At 42.5% G+C, this 17,435-nt stretch overlaps 1 protein-coding gene across 2 annotated transcripts in view; it reads left to right on the top strand.

Moving 5' to 3' along the window:
* The window catches only part of ATP9B (ATPase phospholipid transporting 9B (putative)), a 581,467-nt gene extending 566,041 nt beyond the window's left edge, over window positions 1–15,426 (top strand). The window contains exons 28-30 of one of the 2 annotated variants that reach the window (XM_073631214.1): window positions 2,705–2,908; window positions 6,410–6,442; window positions 11,964–15,426. In XM_073631214.1, the coding sequence (XP_073487315.1) occupies window positions 2,705–2,908; window positions 6,410–6,442; window positions 11,964–12,100 (374 nt within the window). In that variant the 3' untranslated portion in view covers window positions 12,101–15,426. The remainder of the gene's footprint in view (window positions 1–2,704; window positions 2,909–6,409; window positions 6,443–11,963) is intronic. The other variant, XM_073631215.1, reaches the window with a different exon arrangement.
* The last annotated feature ends 2,009 nt before the right edge of the window (window positions 15,427–17,435 follow it).

The following is a 17,435-nucleotide window of genomic DNA, read 5'->3' as shown; positions in this document are numbered from 1 at the left end:
ATCTAGTTGCTAGTGTACACTGGATATACAGTTGAGCACAGGGTATTTAATGCAAGATTACATATTTCAATGTTCTTAACATATGCTTGTTGCCACTTTGTAAACATTGCAGGTCTACTCAGTTTTTACCCTAACTTGTGTACAGTATGTTTTTCTGTAGCTGCAGATGTAGGGTACCATTTTACAATCTCTAATAAAGAACAAGTGAACTATAAACTAGGTATACACACGCAAGCTGCGGGCTGAACAAAAAAAAATTGAAGACTCCCCCATTCATGCTATACATTGCAGATGGAGGAATCTCCTGAGGCACCTATTGTGTTCTGACAGCTGCAGCTGGTGCCTGTCAAAATACTCAAACAGTGGCTGCATCTGATTGGCTGACAGTTTTTTCAGTTGAAGGATATTGGGTGGGAGATGGCGAATTCCAATATTTGTATAGTGTGTTATAAGATTTAGGCTGCTTTCACACTGGGGCGGTAGGGGGCGTCGGCGGTAAAACAGCGCTATTTATAGCGCTGCTTTACCGCGGTATTCGCTAGCGGTGCGTTTTTAAACCCCCCCCCCCCCCCCCGCTGTCGGCCGAAAAAGGGTTAAAACCGCTCGTATAGCGCGGCTATAGCCGCGGTATTGCCGCGGTATAGCCGCGCTGTCCCATTGATTTCAATGGGCAGGGGCGATTTAGGAGCGGTGAATGCACCGCTCCTTCACCGCTCCAAAGATGCGGCTGGCAGGAGTTTTTTTCGTCTCCTGTCAGCGCACCGCTTCAGTGTGAAAGCCCTCGGGCTTTCACACTGAACAAACAGCACCGGCTGTTTTGGGTCGGTTTGCAGGCGCTATTTTTAGCGCAATAACGCCTGCAAACCGCCCCAGTGTGAAAGGGGTCTAACTCAAACTGTTCAGTACCCTCCTGCATTTTTTTAAATTTGTTTCTGTGTTTTGTATTTGGTAATGTATGTGTGTTATGCCTGGTCATGATATAACTACAAACCACTGACAGCAAAGTAAACAGTACAGGTATTGCACTTGGTAGGGTTTTGCACTGTATTATATGGAAATATAGCTGGATGATTGCTGTGCTCTAACTCACTAAAATATCATAAGGGATATCAAAAGCTGTTTCATGCATGTTTTGAATTGTAAAGCCCAACCCCGGGGGGGGGGGGAAAGTTTTTTGATGCAGTCGGGCTGTGCCCACGCTGCACGGGTCAACTGCTTGTTTTGTTTAAGGGTTAAAAGAAAGCATATACTCACCTTATCTTTCATTTGCGCCATAAAGTGGTGCTCCCCTGTGGTCCAGCAGTGGTCTGTTCCTGGTCTATGGAAACACACGAGAGGGAAGCGCAACCTAGCGCAATAAAACTTTTAATACATTATCATAAAACCAAAAATGTTACACTCACATGACCCCGATGGAAAACTGAACCCGTGAATCACAACAGAGAGCTGTGTAGTGTCTTCACTACAAACGATCCATCCAAGTGCAGCAGAGTCTCCTGTGTGTTATGTTGCAGCACAGTCGTCCCAAGAGGATGGAAAACAAAAAAATACCGTGCTACCATATAAAACCCCCAAAAAAGCAGCAGTTCAACTTGTGAGATGCACACAAAGAAACAACAGTAAATGAGAAAAAACTGCGCTAAACATAAACAAGAAAATGCAAAAAAATCAATAATGCATTACAAAGTTCATAGGATGAGAGATCAAAACAATCCCCCCTCTAGTAAATCACATCCCCACATAGTTAGAATCACCTAGCAGGTTACACATTTAACCCCTTGATCGTCCCCTAGTGTTAACCCCTTCCCTACCAGTGACATTTACACAGTAATCAGTGCATTTTTATAGCAATGTTGCAGTTCCAATAAAAAATCGCTGATCGCCGCCGTTAGTAGTAAAAAGATAAAATATAAAAATGGCACAAATCTATTCCCTATTTTGTAGATGCTATAACTTTTGCGCAAACCAATCAATATATGCTTATTGCGAGTTTTTTTTTACCAAAAATATGTAGAAGAATACATATCAGCCTAAACTGAGGAAGAAATTTGTTTTTTTATACTTCTTCGGGGGATATTTATTATAGCAAAAGTATATAGTTTATAGTATAGTAAAAAATATTGCTTTTTTTTTCAAAATTGTCGCTCTTTTTTTGTTTATAGCGCAAAAAATAAAAACCGCAGAGGTGATCAAATACCACCAAAAGAAAGCTCTATTTGTGGGGAAAAAAAGGACATCAATTTTGTTTGGGTACAACGTCGCATGACTGTGCAATTGTCAGTCAAAGTGGCGCAGTGCCGTATCGCAAAAAATGGCCTGGTTATTAAGGGTGCAAATCCTTACGTTCTTAAGTAGTTAATCAGGCTTGGATACACCTGTGGCACAGGTGGGATTTTTTTGGTCTCTCCTGGTCTATGGAGCCCGCTCTGAGCTTGATGACCTCAGAAACAGTCCACAATTCCAGACTGCTGGAGTGCAGAGGTGCTGGACCAGTCTTGTGCTGGGAAGATCGGAGGATTAGGTAAGTATAACTCTTTTCTTCTTTCCCCTTGACAAAAACAAGCAGTTGACCCGTGCAGTGTGGGAACAGCCCCACTACATGGGAAAACTTATTTTTTTTGCCCAGAGTTGGACTTTAAGCTATATGAATTGTGCATTTCAGCCACTGGCTTGCAAGTATAATTTTAATGTGTTTGTGTTATAGGTGCCATATTGATGTATGGAGCTCTGCTACTGTTTGAGTCAGAATTTGTACACGTAGTGGCCATCTCCTTCACTGCCTTGATACTGACAGAACTGCTCATGGTCGCACTAACGATAAGAACATGGCACTGGTTAATGGTTGTAGCTGAATTTTTCAGCCTCGGCTGCTACGTGGCTTCACTCGCATTCCTCAATGAGTACTTCGGTAAGCACACCACACACAGCATTCTTTTTTATGTAATTACTAAGGTGTTTTTCTGTCACTGCCATTTTTTGTAATTTACAGAACAAAGTAAATATTTAAAAACCTGAAGGCCAGCTAGCTGAACCTAGATTCCTGACCATTTGGTTATTTGATCTAGCCAATAAAAGATATGATTCAGATGATAATAGTATTACAACATCAAATTCATCCTTGGTTGTTATATAATTGAAGTCTCCTGGCACACTCCTTCTTTCTTTTCTATTTTTTAGCTTTGTAACTAATCTACATTTATTACTTGTTCTTGTATTTTTTGTAATTGAGCTGTGTGTGTGTGTGTAGACTGTTCATTTGTATCTTTGTTTTAAGCCATGATCTTAATGCTTGGAAGAATGTGGTTGAGTACAGGTTTTCACCATGGAGCAGCGGGCCTCAGTTGTCAAAACGTGTCTAGTTGACATTCTTCCAGAGCAGGCTGAAAGTAAAAGGAAGAATCTACATTTGCACTTACACCTTTTTATGCATGAAGGCCTGTATAGATTACATGTAAATAATGGAGGAAAACAAAACTACCTTTTATGCATGAAGCATTGTGTTTTTAGATGACATGTAGAAAAAGGAATACAAAACTACAAGCGCATAGAGAACAATGCGTGTAATCAAGTAAAATACAATTATTTTAGAGAGGCCTTGTTGATGTGCTAAGAAAATAAAACTATAAAGCAGGGGTAGGCAACCTTTTAGATTGAGATCTACCTGGACTAAATTTAGGAAATCAAAGATCCGGGGGGGGGGGTTTGGTGGTATTAGGGGATTAGTAGGGGATTAGTGGTTGGGGTCGTCATCTCCAATAAAAACACATAGTGTGTCACAGTAGTGTCTTCTGCCCCGCTTCAAATCACTCCCCCACAGTAATATATTATACCCCACACTGTAGTGTCCTCTGCCCCCTCCCCACACACACACACGTACGTAGTGTCTTCTGACCCTCCCCCAGCAGTGGTGTCCTGTGCCCCCCCAAAGCAGTGCCCTCTGCCCCCCTCCCACCACTGTAGTGCCCTCTGCCCCCATAGCAGTGTCCTCTGCACCCTCCACCCCCCACACACAGTAGTGTCCTCTGTCCCCCTCCCCACACACACACACACACACGTAGTGTCTTCTGACCCTCCCCCAGCAGTGGTGTCCTGTGCCCCCCCAAAGCAGTGCCCTCTGCCCCCCTCCCACCACTGTAGTGCCCTCTGCCCCCATAGCAGTGTCCTCTGCACCCTCCCCCCCACACACAGTAGTGTCCTCTGTCCCCCCTAGTGCCCCCTCCCTCCATAGAAGTGTCCTCTGCAAACCCCCCTCCTCTGTAGTGCCCTCTGCCACCCCATAACAGTGTCCTCTGGAACCCCCCCCCCACACACACACACACACACACAGAAGTGTCCCCCCCCCCCCCCCTTGCATAGCACTATCCTCTGCTTCTTCACTCCCAGCACACAGCTGTAGGTGGCTCTCTCCTACCTTACAGCTCTTGTACATCCCAGAGGAGTGAGGGATAGCACAGTGCTGAATGGATGGCAGGGCCGGGAGCTGCTTTATTTAACTTTTAATGTTAACAAGCTGATGATTGGTTGCTAGGACCACCTAGCAACCAATCACCTGCTAGTTAAAGGAGTTGTAAAGGTAGAAGGTTTTTATCTTAATGCATTCTATGCATTAAGATAAAAAGCCTTGTGTGTGTAGCAGCCTCCCCAGCACCCCCTAATACTTACCTGAGTCCCATCTCTGTCCAGCGATGTCCACGAATCCCTTGGCCGTTCAGGACTCTCCCTCCTGATTGTCTGAGACACATTGGTGGTGCCATTGGCTCCTGCAGCTGTCAATCAAAGTCAGTTAGCCAATCAGGGGAGAGAGGGGGCGGGGGCCAGAGGGCAGCTCCGTATCTGAATGGACATAAGGAGCTGCAGTTTGGCTCAGGTGCCCCATAGCAAGCTGCTTGCTTTGGGGGCACTCGACAGGAGGCAGGGGTCAGGAGCAGCAAAGAGGCACCCAAGAAGAGAAGGATCTGGGCTGCTCTGTGCAAAACCAATTGCATAGAGCAAGTAAGTATAACATGTTTGTTATTTTATTATTTTTAAACGAGACATTACAATCACTTTAACTAAAGCAGCTCCCGTTCCCACCCTCCACCCAGCACTGTGCTGCCTCTCACTCCTCTCTGTGAAGGGAGAGCAATGCTGGCAGAGCCTGGGGGAAGCATTGGCACAGCCCTGATCGTAATCTGTCGGCTTCCCGCGATTGACTGGTAGGTCGCGATCAATGGGTTGCCGACCCAGGCTGTAAAGGAACATGTTTTATACATTCCTTTCTGACAGGTGGTGTGTTAAATCTTCACACTCTGCTGATATCTGACACACTAGATGTTTCAGATAGTGTGCCCCCTTTCCAGGTGCTGTGGTTAAATAGCTGAATGGTCACAAGCAGCATGCATAACTATTATTACAAAACACAATAGTTGAATGTACCCAGGATGGAGTAGTAACAAATTTCAGTGATGGAGTACTGGGCTGCCAGCTGTATCCTCCAACTTTGTAGGGCACCTTTAAATTGTTAGTGTTTGGTTCATGGTTGCAGCACTGTCCCATTCAGTTGCATGGTCAAATTTGACAGGCAGTATCACCTGTCTACTTGGCATGCCACATTAAATTTGCTGTGAGGCAAAGCATCACAACTGGTGACTGTGTACAGCATCCTGCAGTTGTTTGTTAGGTTTTAGGTGGGCAGTCAGGACGTGGTAAAACTTTGCCTCAGCTGCCTGTTTTTTCCGACCCCCTGCTCATCCCTGTGAAAGAGGCGAGCAGTTACTATACATATAGATGAACAAATAGTAGTTGTGCATTCCAGTACACTGTCCCTGTATTCAAAGTTTAAACAGTTTAGATTGAACATTCCTGACGCTATGCATAGCTCCCAACTGTTCCTGATTTGGAGGGACTGTCCCTGATTTGGAACATTGTCCCTCTGTCCCTCTCTCCTCCTCATTTTGGTCTGAGCTATATAGTTGTATATAAAGTGCACTTTTTATCTTTCAAAAAGTGTTTCCCGGTGCTAAACCTTTCTTCCAATTTCTAAATTGCTGCATTTGTAAAATTCAACAGCCAATATACAGGAGTAAATGAATAGTAGTGGTAAAAAAAGGCACTTCTGGGTTTCACTAATCATTTTTTTGTATAATTCTCCTTTAAGGGGGCGTGGCAGGGGGTGTGTCCTATGCCTACATACTCTTGCTAATAGGTACCTCGTCATCTCAAAAAGTTGGGAGGTATGACTATGGAATGTCAGATCACTACAGGAAAATGTGCTACCGTATGTGTCTGCAGGGAAAGAGTTCAGAGATTCCTTTTCATTTACACACGCACAATAATCACAGCTAATTTCAATCCTCATCCTTTATTAATTGCTTGCTTTTCTAACTACTGTAATTTCTTCTTGCTTCTTATGCTTTATTTCTTGCCTCAGGTCTTGGTAGAGTGTCATTGGGAGCTTTCTTAGGTAGGTTTTATGAAAATAGTCATTCGTTTTCTCTACTACATAAATGGAAATATTTAGTATGTTCTATGTTTAAAGTGTTCTATTGATATCTGTATTACATCTTTTACCCATGCATAGTGTATAGACAGGGTTAAGTACTATATACTTTAGGCCCTGATTCACACCAGTGTGGCATTGAAATCACACTACTTCAGCGCAATTTCAAAACTGCAGATCAGTGCGATTTGCACCTCCAATTTTACTGCGACTTCATTTAACAGAAGTCAATGCAAGTCGCCATGAAGTTGGAAAAAAAAAACCTTTTCCAAAGTCGCTGCAACATGAGTCGTGGCATTTTGTACGGTTCCATTGCTGGCAATGGGGTGCCATTGTCATGCGATTTGGAACTGTCAGATTGCATGACAAATCACACTGGTGTGAACCAGGGCTAAATGTGTAGTAGAAAGGTGTTACACTTTAAAGGTAGCCTATGTTGTGAGAAATAGGCACGCGGTCATTGTTGACTTTTCCATGGTTGTCATACTGATCCATGGATCTAATGCTGTCTTTGTTTTTGGAACAAGTACACAATGCAGGAGTTCTGACTTCACTTGATAGTGTAAGAAGTATTATTTACAAATTGTAATTCCTATGAAGCTGTTAAGGCTAGTAACGATAACCCTTAGATACAGGTAGTAAGGTAAAAGTGCAAGGACTGAGTCAGGGAGATGTCCTGTTGTCTGTGTTGTTGATTTAAAGCAAACCCGTTATTTTTCAATGAAATGTAAAACCAGACATGTCACAATCACAGCGGAGCCACATTCTTGTGCAAAACGCAGTCTAATGTTTCCTGCTCTTTCCTAATAAGCCATCCGTTCTGGGCCTTGAAGATTTCTCTTAAACCTGCCAAGTCATCATATCCTACCTTACTTACTAACACCAGTTTTGCTCTTCTCAAGTTCTGGTTATATATGGGGGGAGGGGAGGCAGTCAAGAACAGGTATTTGTTTAATGAGTTGATTAATATATCTCTTTAGTACATATTCATGTTTGATGATGTCAGTATCAAAGAAGAGTATTTCAGAAGCATTAATCAGTAATAAGAGATTATTTCACTAATTACAGGGATGATCATTCCGTAGCTATTTTTAATCTGTCAGCAAATAAATAAATAAATAACTTAACCACATGACCTCCAAAAGATTTACCCCCCCTCATGACCAGGCCATTTTTTGCGATACAGCACTGCGTTACTTTAATTGACAGTTGCACGATCGTGCAATGCTGTACCCAAATACAATTTATGTCCTTTTTTTCTCACAAATAGAGCTTTCTTTTGGTGGTATTTGATCACCTCTGCGGTTTTTCGTTTTTTTTTTCTCTTTAATCCCTTCCCGCCAACCATCCGCACATATGCGGCCTCGGCTTTAAGGGGGGTTATACCGGGATAATGCGTGCAGCTGCAGGCATCATCCCGGTACTGTTTTTTAGAGCTGGCGGTCGGCTCTTCAGGGATAACAACTGATGCAGCTAGAAGCCCCTTGGCTGTTATCCCGAAGGAGCGAGAGGGGACGTCCCCCCCCCCTCTCACCGCCTTCCGCCGCTCTTCCCGGGCCTCCCGTCCCACCGGGAGACCCGATCCGCGACCCGGCACTTCCGCCAGCTAGAGTGAGACTGGAAGGAAGCCGGAAATGACTTCTTTCCAGTCTCCTATGTGTAAACAGGGAAGCGACATCACAACGTCACTCCTGGTTTACTTAGCTGCTAATGGCGTCGAATTTAAAAAAAGGACAGTATTCAGAATCGCAGGTTTTGCCGATCTGAATACTTTGAAGTGCAAAGGAGGGATTTGGGGTCTTTTAGACCCCCGATCTCTCCATAAAGAGTACCTGTCACCACCTAGTACTGTTACAGGGGATGTTTACAATAAAAGTGATCACATTTTTTTTTTTTTTAAAGAGACATGGTAAAATTTAAAAAAAATTTAAAAAATAAGAAAAAAAAAATATTTTTTTAAAGCGCCCACTGTCCCCGCGAGGTCACACAGCAAAGAAAAGGCACACGTAAGTCGCGCCCCCATATGTAAATGGTGTTCAAATCACACATGTGAGGTATCGCCACGATTGTCAAAACAAGAGCAATAGTTCTAGAACTGAACCTTCTCTGTAACTCTAACCTGGTAACCGTTAATTTTTTTTTAAAGTGTCGCCTATAGAGATTTTTAGGTACTGTAGTTTGTCGCCATTCCACAAGTGTGCGCAATTTCAAAGCATGACATATTAGGTATCTATTTACTCGGCGTAACATCATCTTTCACATTATACAAAAAAAATAGGCTAAATTTACTATTTCGTTTTTTTTTAATTCATGAAAGTGTCTTTTTTTCCCAAAAAATTGTGTTTGAAAGACCACTGCACAAGAAAATGTGACATAAAATATTGCAACGATCGCCATTTTATTCTCTAGATTCTCTGCTAAATAAATATATAGATATATACTGCTTGTTGGGGGTTCTAAGTAATTTTCTATCAAAAAATGTGGATTTTAACTTATAAACAACAAATGTCAGAAATAGGCTTAGGCATGAAGGGGATAAACAAAAGAAGACTGACAATTTTGAAAAAAAAAAACAAAACATTTTTTACTTTGTTATAAAACATATCTAATACAAAAAATAAACAAATAAAATTTCTCCATAAATTTAGGCCAATATGTATTCTGCTACAAATTTTTGGTGAAAAATCCCAGTAAGCGTATATTGACTGGTTAAAGCGTCTACAAACTATGGGATATTTTTATTTATTTATTTATTTTTAATAGTAATGGTGGCAAACAGTGACTTATAGCAAGACTGCGATATTGCGGCGGACATACTGACACTAATTGACACTTTCTGGGGACCATTGACACTAATACAGTGATCAGTGCTAAAAATGTGCACCATCACTGTACTAATGACACTGGCTGGGGAAGGGTTAACATCAGGGGCGATCAAATGGTTACCTTTGTGCCTAGCTTGTGTTTTTGTACAGTGTAAGCCTTTTCACACTGGGGCCGCCATGCGTTAGTGGTAAAGCACAGCTTGTTTTAGCGGCGCTTTACCCGTGTTTAAGCAGCGCTTTTCAGCCGAAGAAGGGGTTAAAAGCGCCCATGTTGCAACGCTTCCGAAGCACTTTTCAGGTGCCTTGGAAGCGCTGGCCATTCATTTCAATGGGCAGGGCGTTTTGGGAGCACTGTATACAGCGCTCTCAAACCGCCCCAAAGATGCTGCTTGCAGGACACTTCCTAACGTCCTGCAAGAGCACCACCCAGCTGTGAAAAGTTACACTGAAATGAATGGGAGGCGGTTTTCAGGCACTTTACAGGTGCTATTTCTAGCATTAAACACCTGAAAACTGCCTCGGTGTAAAAGGGGTCAGTGAAAAGTGCTTTTACTAGGAGAAGACATGGATCCTTGTCCCTGCTTTGCAGAGACACAGGATCCATGCCTTCCCTCCTGACAAAACGGCTATCTGCCTTGTTTACATAGGCAGACTGCCGTTCTGTCTCTCTGCAGGATGATCAGCGGGTGCGGGCAGACATGGAGTCCGCAGTACCTGCCGCTGAGTTCCCTCTTTGTGAAAACAGGCGGAGCGAGCTCCCAACTCGGAAGAGCCAGGTCAGGTATATTATATATATGTGATCCGGCACACAGCTGCCGCCCTGTAGCAGTAAAACTGCTATGGGGCGGACAGCAAGTGGTAAAAGTATAACTAAAGGCAAAACTTTTTTTTCTTATTGGATGGAGTGCAGAGGGTTTAGAACGCTTGTCAGTTTTTATTGCTGTCTGTGCCCCCATAAGGGAGCTTCACTCCCTCTCTATTTGTCCTGTTTACCGTTATCATTGAAAGTAAAAGAAAATTGCACATTTTGAGTTATCCCCAGAAAAGTAATAGAATGGAAATCTTCCCATGGAGGCATTAGTTCTGGTGACCTGGGGTCCCAGGGAATTCCCTTGATTTCCTCTTGCTTCCTGTTTTGCTGTTGGACTGGAAGTGAAGGGAAATCTCTGCAATGGGACACAGATGGCAAAAAAAAAAAATGTGACGGTTTATAATCCTCCCTTATTCTATCCAAAATGGAAAAGTTTTGCCTATAGTTCTACTTTAATATGTTTTGTTGCTGTACCCCAAAAAAAAAAACATTTAAATTAACCGCTTCTGAACCGACCCACGTAAATATACTGGGGCAGGGCGGCCCTTCAGCGTGAAATCACCATACCTGTACATGATCTTCTTTTCTGGGTCTGGGTCGCGCATGCGTGCCGCCAGCAACCAGCTCCCGCTGTGAATAGACTCAGCGGGGGCCAATCGGTGGGTCCGGTGGACCCGATGTTTGACGGCACCCAGCGATCGTTCCCGAGAGAAGCAGAACAGCGGTCTGTCAGAGGAAGATGGAGATCTTGTGTTTCTGCTAAGTAGGGGCACGGATCTCTGTCTTCATCCAGTCAAAGCACCCCACACATAGTTAGCAAGCACTCCCAGGGAACACATTTAACCCTTTGATCACCCCTGATGTTAACCCCTTCCCTGCCAGTGTCATTAGTACATTGACAGTGCATGTTTTTTTAGCACTGATCACTGTATTAGTGTCACTGGTACCCAAAAAAGTGTCACTTAGTGTCCGATTTGCCTGCCGCAATGTCACAGTTCCGCTATAAGTTGCTGATTGCCGCCATTACTAGTAAAAAATAAATTTTAAAAATTCCATAAAATTATCCCATAGGTTGTAGACTCTATAACCAAGAAATATATATAATCTATAATCAAGAAATTTTATTTTTTTTTATTTTTTATTGGGTATGTTTTTTAGCAGAAAGTAAAAAATATTTTTTTTTTATCAAAACTTTTTTTGTTTATAGCGCAAAAATAAAAACCGCAGAGGTGATCAAATACCACCAAAAAAAAGCTCTATTTGTGGGGAATAAAAGGACATAAATTTTATTAGGGTACAATGTTGCACGGCCACGCAATTGTCAGGTAAAGTAACGCAAAAAATGGCCTAAAGTTATGTTCATTCTTTCCTATAATGCAGAATAAAATAAAAGTGAAAATAATGATACTAGAGCTTAAAGTAAATATTTGTTTTACCCATTGAGGTCAAGGCAACAGGTTTGCTTTTCTCCTCGCATCCCCAGCAGTAGAACCCCACCTTCCCTTGCTCAGCACTGCTACCAGCATGTCTTTGGGGTGTGGGAAAAACCCAGAGTACCTGAAGGAAACCCACACAAGCACAGGGAGGAAATGCAAACTCCATGTAGTTCGTGCTCTGGTTGGGATTTGAACAGAGGACCCTAAAAACACACACACTAAAAAAAGTCTAAAGTTGATGAGGAACTACTCATGTCTTTGCTACTGTGATCATGATGTGTATGCAACACTGAAATAGGACTTTATAGAAACGTGCACACGTTTCAATGTCTACTCAAACCGTTTTTGCTTATCCTGCATTGATTAGCTGTAACCTTTAGCAATGCTGATATTATTGCTATTTTCTTTAACAGATGTGGCTTTCATTACCACCTTAGCCTTCCTGTGGAAAGTATCGGCGATTACAGTTGTAAGTTGTCTTCCCCTCTATATTCTGAAGTACTTGAAGCGCAAATTCTCTCCTCCAAGTTACTCTAAGCTTTCGTCGTAGTCCATAACCTGTGAGTAGTAAAGCGTGCCACTACAGCTACGACATGCCACATGCTGCCTCGCTGTGTTCTTGTGACTTCAGCCTTATGAATGAGTGACAGGAGAGGACACAGAGAAGCAAGAGCACAAACAACAGGCTTTTTTTCTGCAAGACAGAAGACTAGATGTTATCACTGATATAAGTCAGTCAAAAAGATTCATTTGGTTCTGTTGTCTCATTTTAATTGCCGCTTTATTGAAAATGACAACTTGACATTGCCATATTTTTTGTCTTTTTTTCATTCCTTGAAGTTGTCAAAAAAAAAAACACCTCCATAAATCGATGTACATGTTTTAATTTCCTTGTATGCTGCTATATTTCCATGTATAAACTTTGAGAAAACTGCACTAGACATGTACTTAAAAAATGATGTTTTAAAGGGGAATGTAATTGTCATATTACATCCTGTACAAAATGAAGACTAGCTTTATAATGTGTCCTGTACCCACTCTATGAACCTGTTTGTGTGTGGGTTATTGCTTTGTTTATTAGACTGGAGCCTAGTGACCGGGGAACTGGTGACAGAAATTTCTACCATATTTCAGATTTATAAATCTTCGTCATTGAACATGCTTGTCACTGGTTCACTGTGATTGGATAACCTGCATCCTCATGCAATATTGCTTTTAACCAACCAGATGTTCAGTGTGTATAAGACAAATGTTGTCTAACAATGGTTTCAACAGATAAGTGTTTGATATATTCTTTTCACAATGCAGGAGGATACATTTTATGAGTATGTCACTGAAAGGGCAGCTTCACATGTATGTTCATGCAGTAAGACCCCTTTCACACTGGGGCCGCAGCTACGTTCGTGGGAAAAGCCCCACTCATTTTAGCAGCACTTTACCGCTGTTTAAGCAGTGCTTTTCGCTGCTAGCAGGGTGCTTTTAACCCCAAAGAAGGGTTTAAAAACTCCCATGTTATGGCGCTTCCAAAGCACTGCCAATTCATTCCAGCGAGCAGGGCATTTTGGGAGCACTAAATACAGAGCTCCCAACCCGCCCCAAAAATGCTGCTTGCAGGACTTTTCAGAACGTCCAGCAAACGCACCACCCCAGTGTGAAAAGTTACACTTGAATGAATAGGAGGGGTTGTTCAGGCACTTAGCAGAGGCTATTTCCAGCGCTAAAGCATCTGAAAACCACCCCAGTGTGAAAAAGGTCTTATGCACACTAATATGTGTTTATACATGCTTTGCACTAGCTAACATGAGTTTTTGTACACATGAGACACAAGTCACCTTCACCTTGCAGTAAAAGTGCAAGATAATGCACACAATCATGCAGTAGAGTTCATGTTTTGGGCCTACTTCAGATGCAGTACTATAAAATATTTGTTAAGGGGCATCTTTTTCCATATAGCAATCTGAACATCCTATACAGACACCAGTTAAAGTTGGGGTTTAAGAAAACAAATATTCTGATTCTGGATCACAGGGGAGCAAAAGTATGGGCTCTCCTCTGACCCAGGAGCGAAGTATGGGCAAAACAGCTTCCGCCATACTTCTCTTTTAAAGCATACCTAAACCCCAAAACAGAAATGTAATATATTTCAGTGTATTAGCCCTTAGATGTGGTGGCTGAGTATTCTCCTCCTAGTCAATCCTATTCTCACTTGCTAATCCTTCAAGTATTACACTCCCTGTCCTAGCATGACAACACTCACTCCCTGCCCTGTATCTAAGGAGGAGCAGTTGCTCCTCTCCCCATCTCTATTATACAGAGGGGAGGGTGATTGAGGTTAACACAAAATAGCAAGAAAGGTGAATAGGATTATTTGAGATCAGTTCAGTGTTCAGAATAGTTACAACATTTCTGGCAAGAACAACAGTATTTTGTTTTCTATTTGCAACTAAATGTTTTTAACATATAAAAGGAACCTAATGCAGCCACTAGATTATAAGGACTTGTATACTGCAATATACAATATATATTTTTGAAAGGAAAAATATGAGAAGGCCTTGTGATCCCTGATTTGAGCACCTGGTTACCTGTGCTTAGACCCAGAAATACTGTATTTATCATCACAGGCTTATTGCATATAAGGAAATATGGCTTCCCTCTCATGTATATGTAGAAACTATTCATGAGCACACAAGTTTATTTACCATAAGTAAATCTGTTTCACCTGTACATCTGAAATCAACAGTTAAAATGACTACAGTTTCCCTAGGTATTAAAATATTATTATATAAAGCTACTTATCTGTTTAGTGGCTTTTTACTACAAAACTCAATTGGGAAAATGTATCTGTACATTGTTTACTAAATGTGAACACCCAGTACTTACTTTTTTATCATTGCCCCCGACTCCAGATAGCTCTGTGCCACTTCTCCAAAATTCCTGGTAGGGGAGAGGACACAGGAGGAGCAGGGGGTTGCTTGCTACTCTAGGCTTTGTGGATATCTGTGTCAATGCCAGACTCCGTAAGGGGACATAGCCCCCCAAAAACATGAACCTGTGAAGAGGGCATTTTGAAGGATGAATCCAATCCACCATATCCCCCCCCATAGTAGGCAATTCTTTCCTTTACATTGTAAACTGCTTTTTCAATAACATTTATATTTCTACATACATGTAATTGCTGTGTACCTTACAAAGTTTTCTCCATTTGGGGGTCTCTAATTATACTCAGCATAGTGCGACATGGAGGTGTTCATTCCTCAACAAGATAAATACACTGGATTTCTCTCACTTGTTACTTGCCTTGTAATTTGCTTACTTTGGTTACTCAGGTAAATAAAGATATGACGCTATAATATTTATTGTTATGTTTTAACAATCTTTTATCTTCCATTGTAACTGCTCTTCTTACAAATGCATTTTTATGTTTTGTTTTGTATAACCTTTATTAGACTTTGTATTCTTTCTGGTTCTTGTAGCAGGACACTGGAGTACAGTGCTACTTGTATATTTAAGGAAGGTTGGTTCCTTTCTCACTGTGGTAAAATATTAGGCTTGACATTGTCAGGCAGACCTTACAGACATCGCCTAATTTAGCAAAGTTTATATTGCCTAGAAGAGATAAATGATCCCTAAATAGCACTAAAGATACTAACATACTAGTAATGCTGTATACTTTGCCAGTGCTATTGTAACGACATGATTCCTGATATCCCTACGCTTAACCTTAAACAGGTTACATTTACATGTAAATATGCAGATTAAAACATCTATGATTTTAAAGCCTGTGGCAGCATATTTATGTTTGTTTTGATCCTTCTGCTTTTCATTTAAAATACTGTATATCTTTGTTATAAAAGCAATAAAGTCTAATTTCTACCAGATTGCTCTCCTTGTGTTTTATATATATATATATATATATATATATATATATATATATATATATATGTTTTAGAAATTGCATACAATGTGACATAAATACATATGCTGTGTTGATTGCCTGCTAGCAGTACTTAGTTTTGTCCACTTGGTGGTGCTGCCGTCTTGTTTTACACATTTAAGAAGCATGTGTTGAGAAAGATACATAAGACTGTAATTTTGTTGAATTATTAATGTTTCCAAAGAAATAAATGGACACATTTTTGAGAAAAGGAAAAAAAAAACTGTTCACATCAACCTGAGCCTCATGATAATACAGAAGTCGCTTGTCACTGCAGTACAGATGTCCCCCACTTTGACTAATGTAGGTTTAACATACTGAATATCTTTACAGACTATTTTATAAGTCAGGGGTAGGCAACACCCAGCACGGGTGCCGCAAGCAGCACGTAAAGCCTCTTTTTCTGGCACTCGACTCCCTCCCCATCAGCAGAGCAGAGCAGGGAAGTGTCAGTGAGACACTAATTCATTCCAATTTCAGAATTCCTCACACCACGGCTGCACTGAGGGGGAGGCACTGTGCCCCCAATCACAGTAAAAGATGGGAAACATTGTTTGGTTCTATAACTTTGCTGTAGTTGCAACCGTCAGCTTTTGTGATGGGGAAGAGATTGGGTGCAGTTCTGCTAAGGGGACGGTCCCTGTTTCCAGGAGGAGGAGGAGGACTGTCATTGGCCACTGCTAAAGCCAATCACAGTCCTACTAGCCCCGTCCACCATCTGGAGGAAGATGACTAGCTTGGTTATCACTACCAATCTCAGAAAGATTTCACTGACTGAGAAAACCACAATCAGGTGATAGTTTGTGGAATTACTGTTGCGCTTCTGGGAACTTTGTTGAAATTATTCCTGAACCTTTGCGTCACTTACTACTGAACCCCTATAAGCCACAGCCAGTATTTACTTTTTCTCAGATGTGGGGGCCCAACTTATGATCCTGCACACAGGCCCACTGCTTTCAGAAAATGCCCCTGACCTGAGCTCATCATTGAGCATCCATTCCAGATGCTTGTATGTGACATCACATACATAACATACAAGCACGTGTGCTGGATGCAAGAGGTGGATCAGCAGGATGAGTGTGCCAGGACAGGTAGATGTGTCTCATCTCTGCTTCCTTTCACCACTCTGCATATTACGCATATCATAGATGAGAAGAGGGTACAGCAGTGGGGAAAATGAGCAATAGGGGTTCAGAGGTGGAACCGAAGAGCAGGAGGGTACAGCGGTGGAACAGAAGAGCAGGGGGGTACAGTGTTGGACCAGATGAGCAGGGGGGTTCAATATTGGGCCAGAAGAGCAAGGGGGGTTCAGTGTTGGGGCAGATGAGAAGGGGGTTCAGAGGCGGGACAGAAAAGCAGGGGGTGGGGTAGATGTGAAAGGAGGTGTATTGGTGGGACAGATGAGCAGGGGGAACAGTGGTGGGGCAGGGGGAACAGAGGTGTGGTAGAAGAGCAGAGGGGTACAGAAGTGAGATAGATGTGCAGGGGGTACATTGGTGGGGCAGATGAGAAAGCGGGTACAGTGGTGGAGCAGATGAGCAGATGGGTTCAGTGTTTGGACAGATGAGAAGGTGATTCATTAGTGAGACAGAAGAGCGTGGGGATACGGCGGTGGAGCAGATGTGCAGGGAGGTACAGTGGTGGGAGGGATGAAAAGGGGGTTCAGCGTTGGGACAGAAAAGCAGGGGGGTACAGTGATGGGGCAGAGGAGAAGGGGGTTACAGTGGTGGGAAAGATGAGCGGGAGGTGTTCAGAGTTGGGGCAGAGGAGAAAGGAGATACATTGGTGGGACAGATAAGCAGGGGGTTTCAGCGGTGGGGTGGAGGGGCAGGGGGGTGCCAAGGTGGGGCAGATGTGCAGAGGGGTGCAGAGGAGAAAGGAGGTACATCGGTGGAACACATGAGCAGGGGGTTGGTGGTGGGGCAGAAGAGCAGGGTCCACAGAGGTGGGA

This window comes from Aquarana catesbeiana, linkage group LG05 (genome assembly GCF_042186555.1).
Source record: "Aquarana catesbeiana isolate 2022-GZ linkage group LG05, ASM4218655v1, whole genome shotgun sequence".
Lineage (NCBI taxonomy): Eukaryota > Metazoa > Chordata > Amphibia > Anura > Ranidae > Aquarana > Aquarana catesbeiana.
Note: the sequence above shows the minus strand (reverse complement) of the source record. Positions and strands in the feature narration are given on the sequence as shown.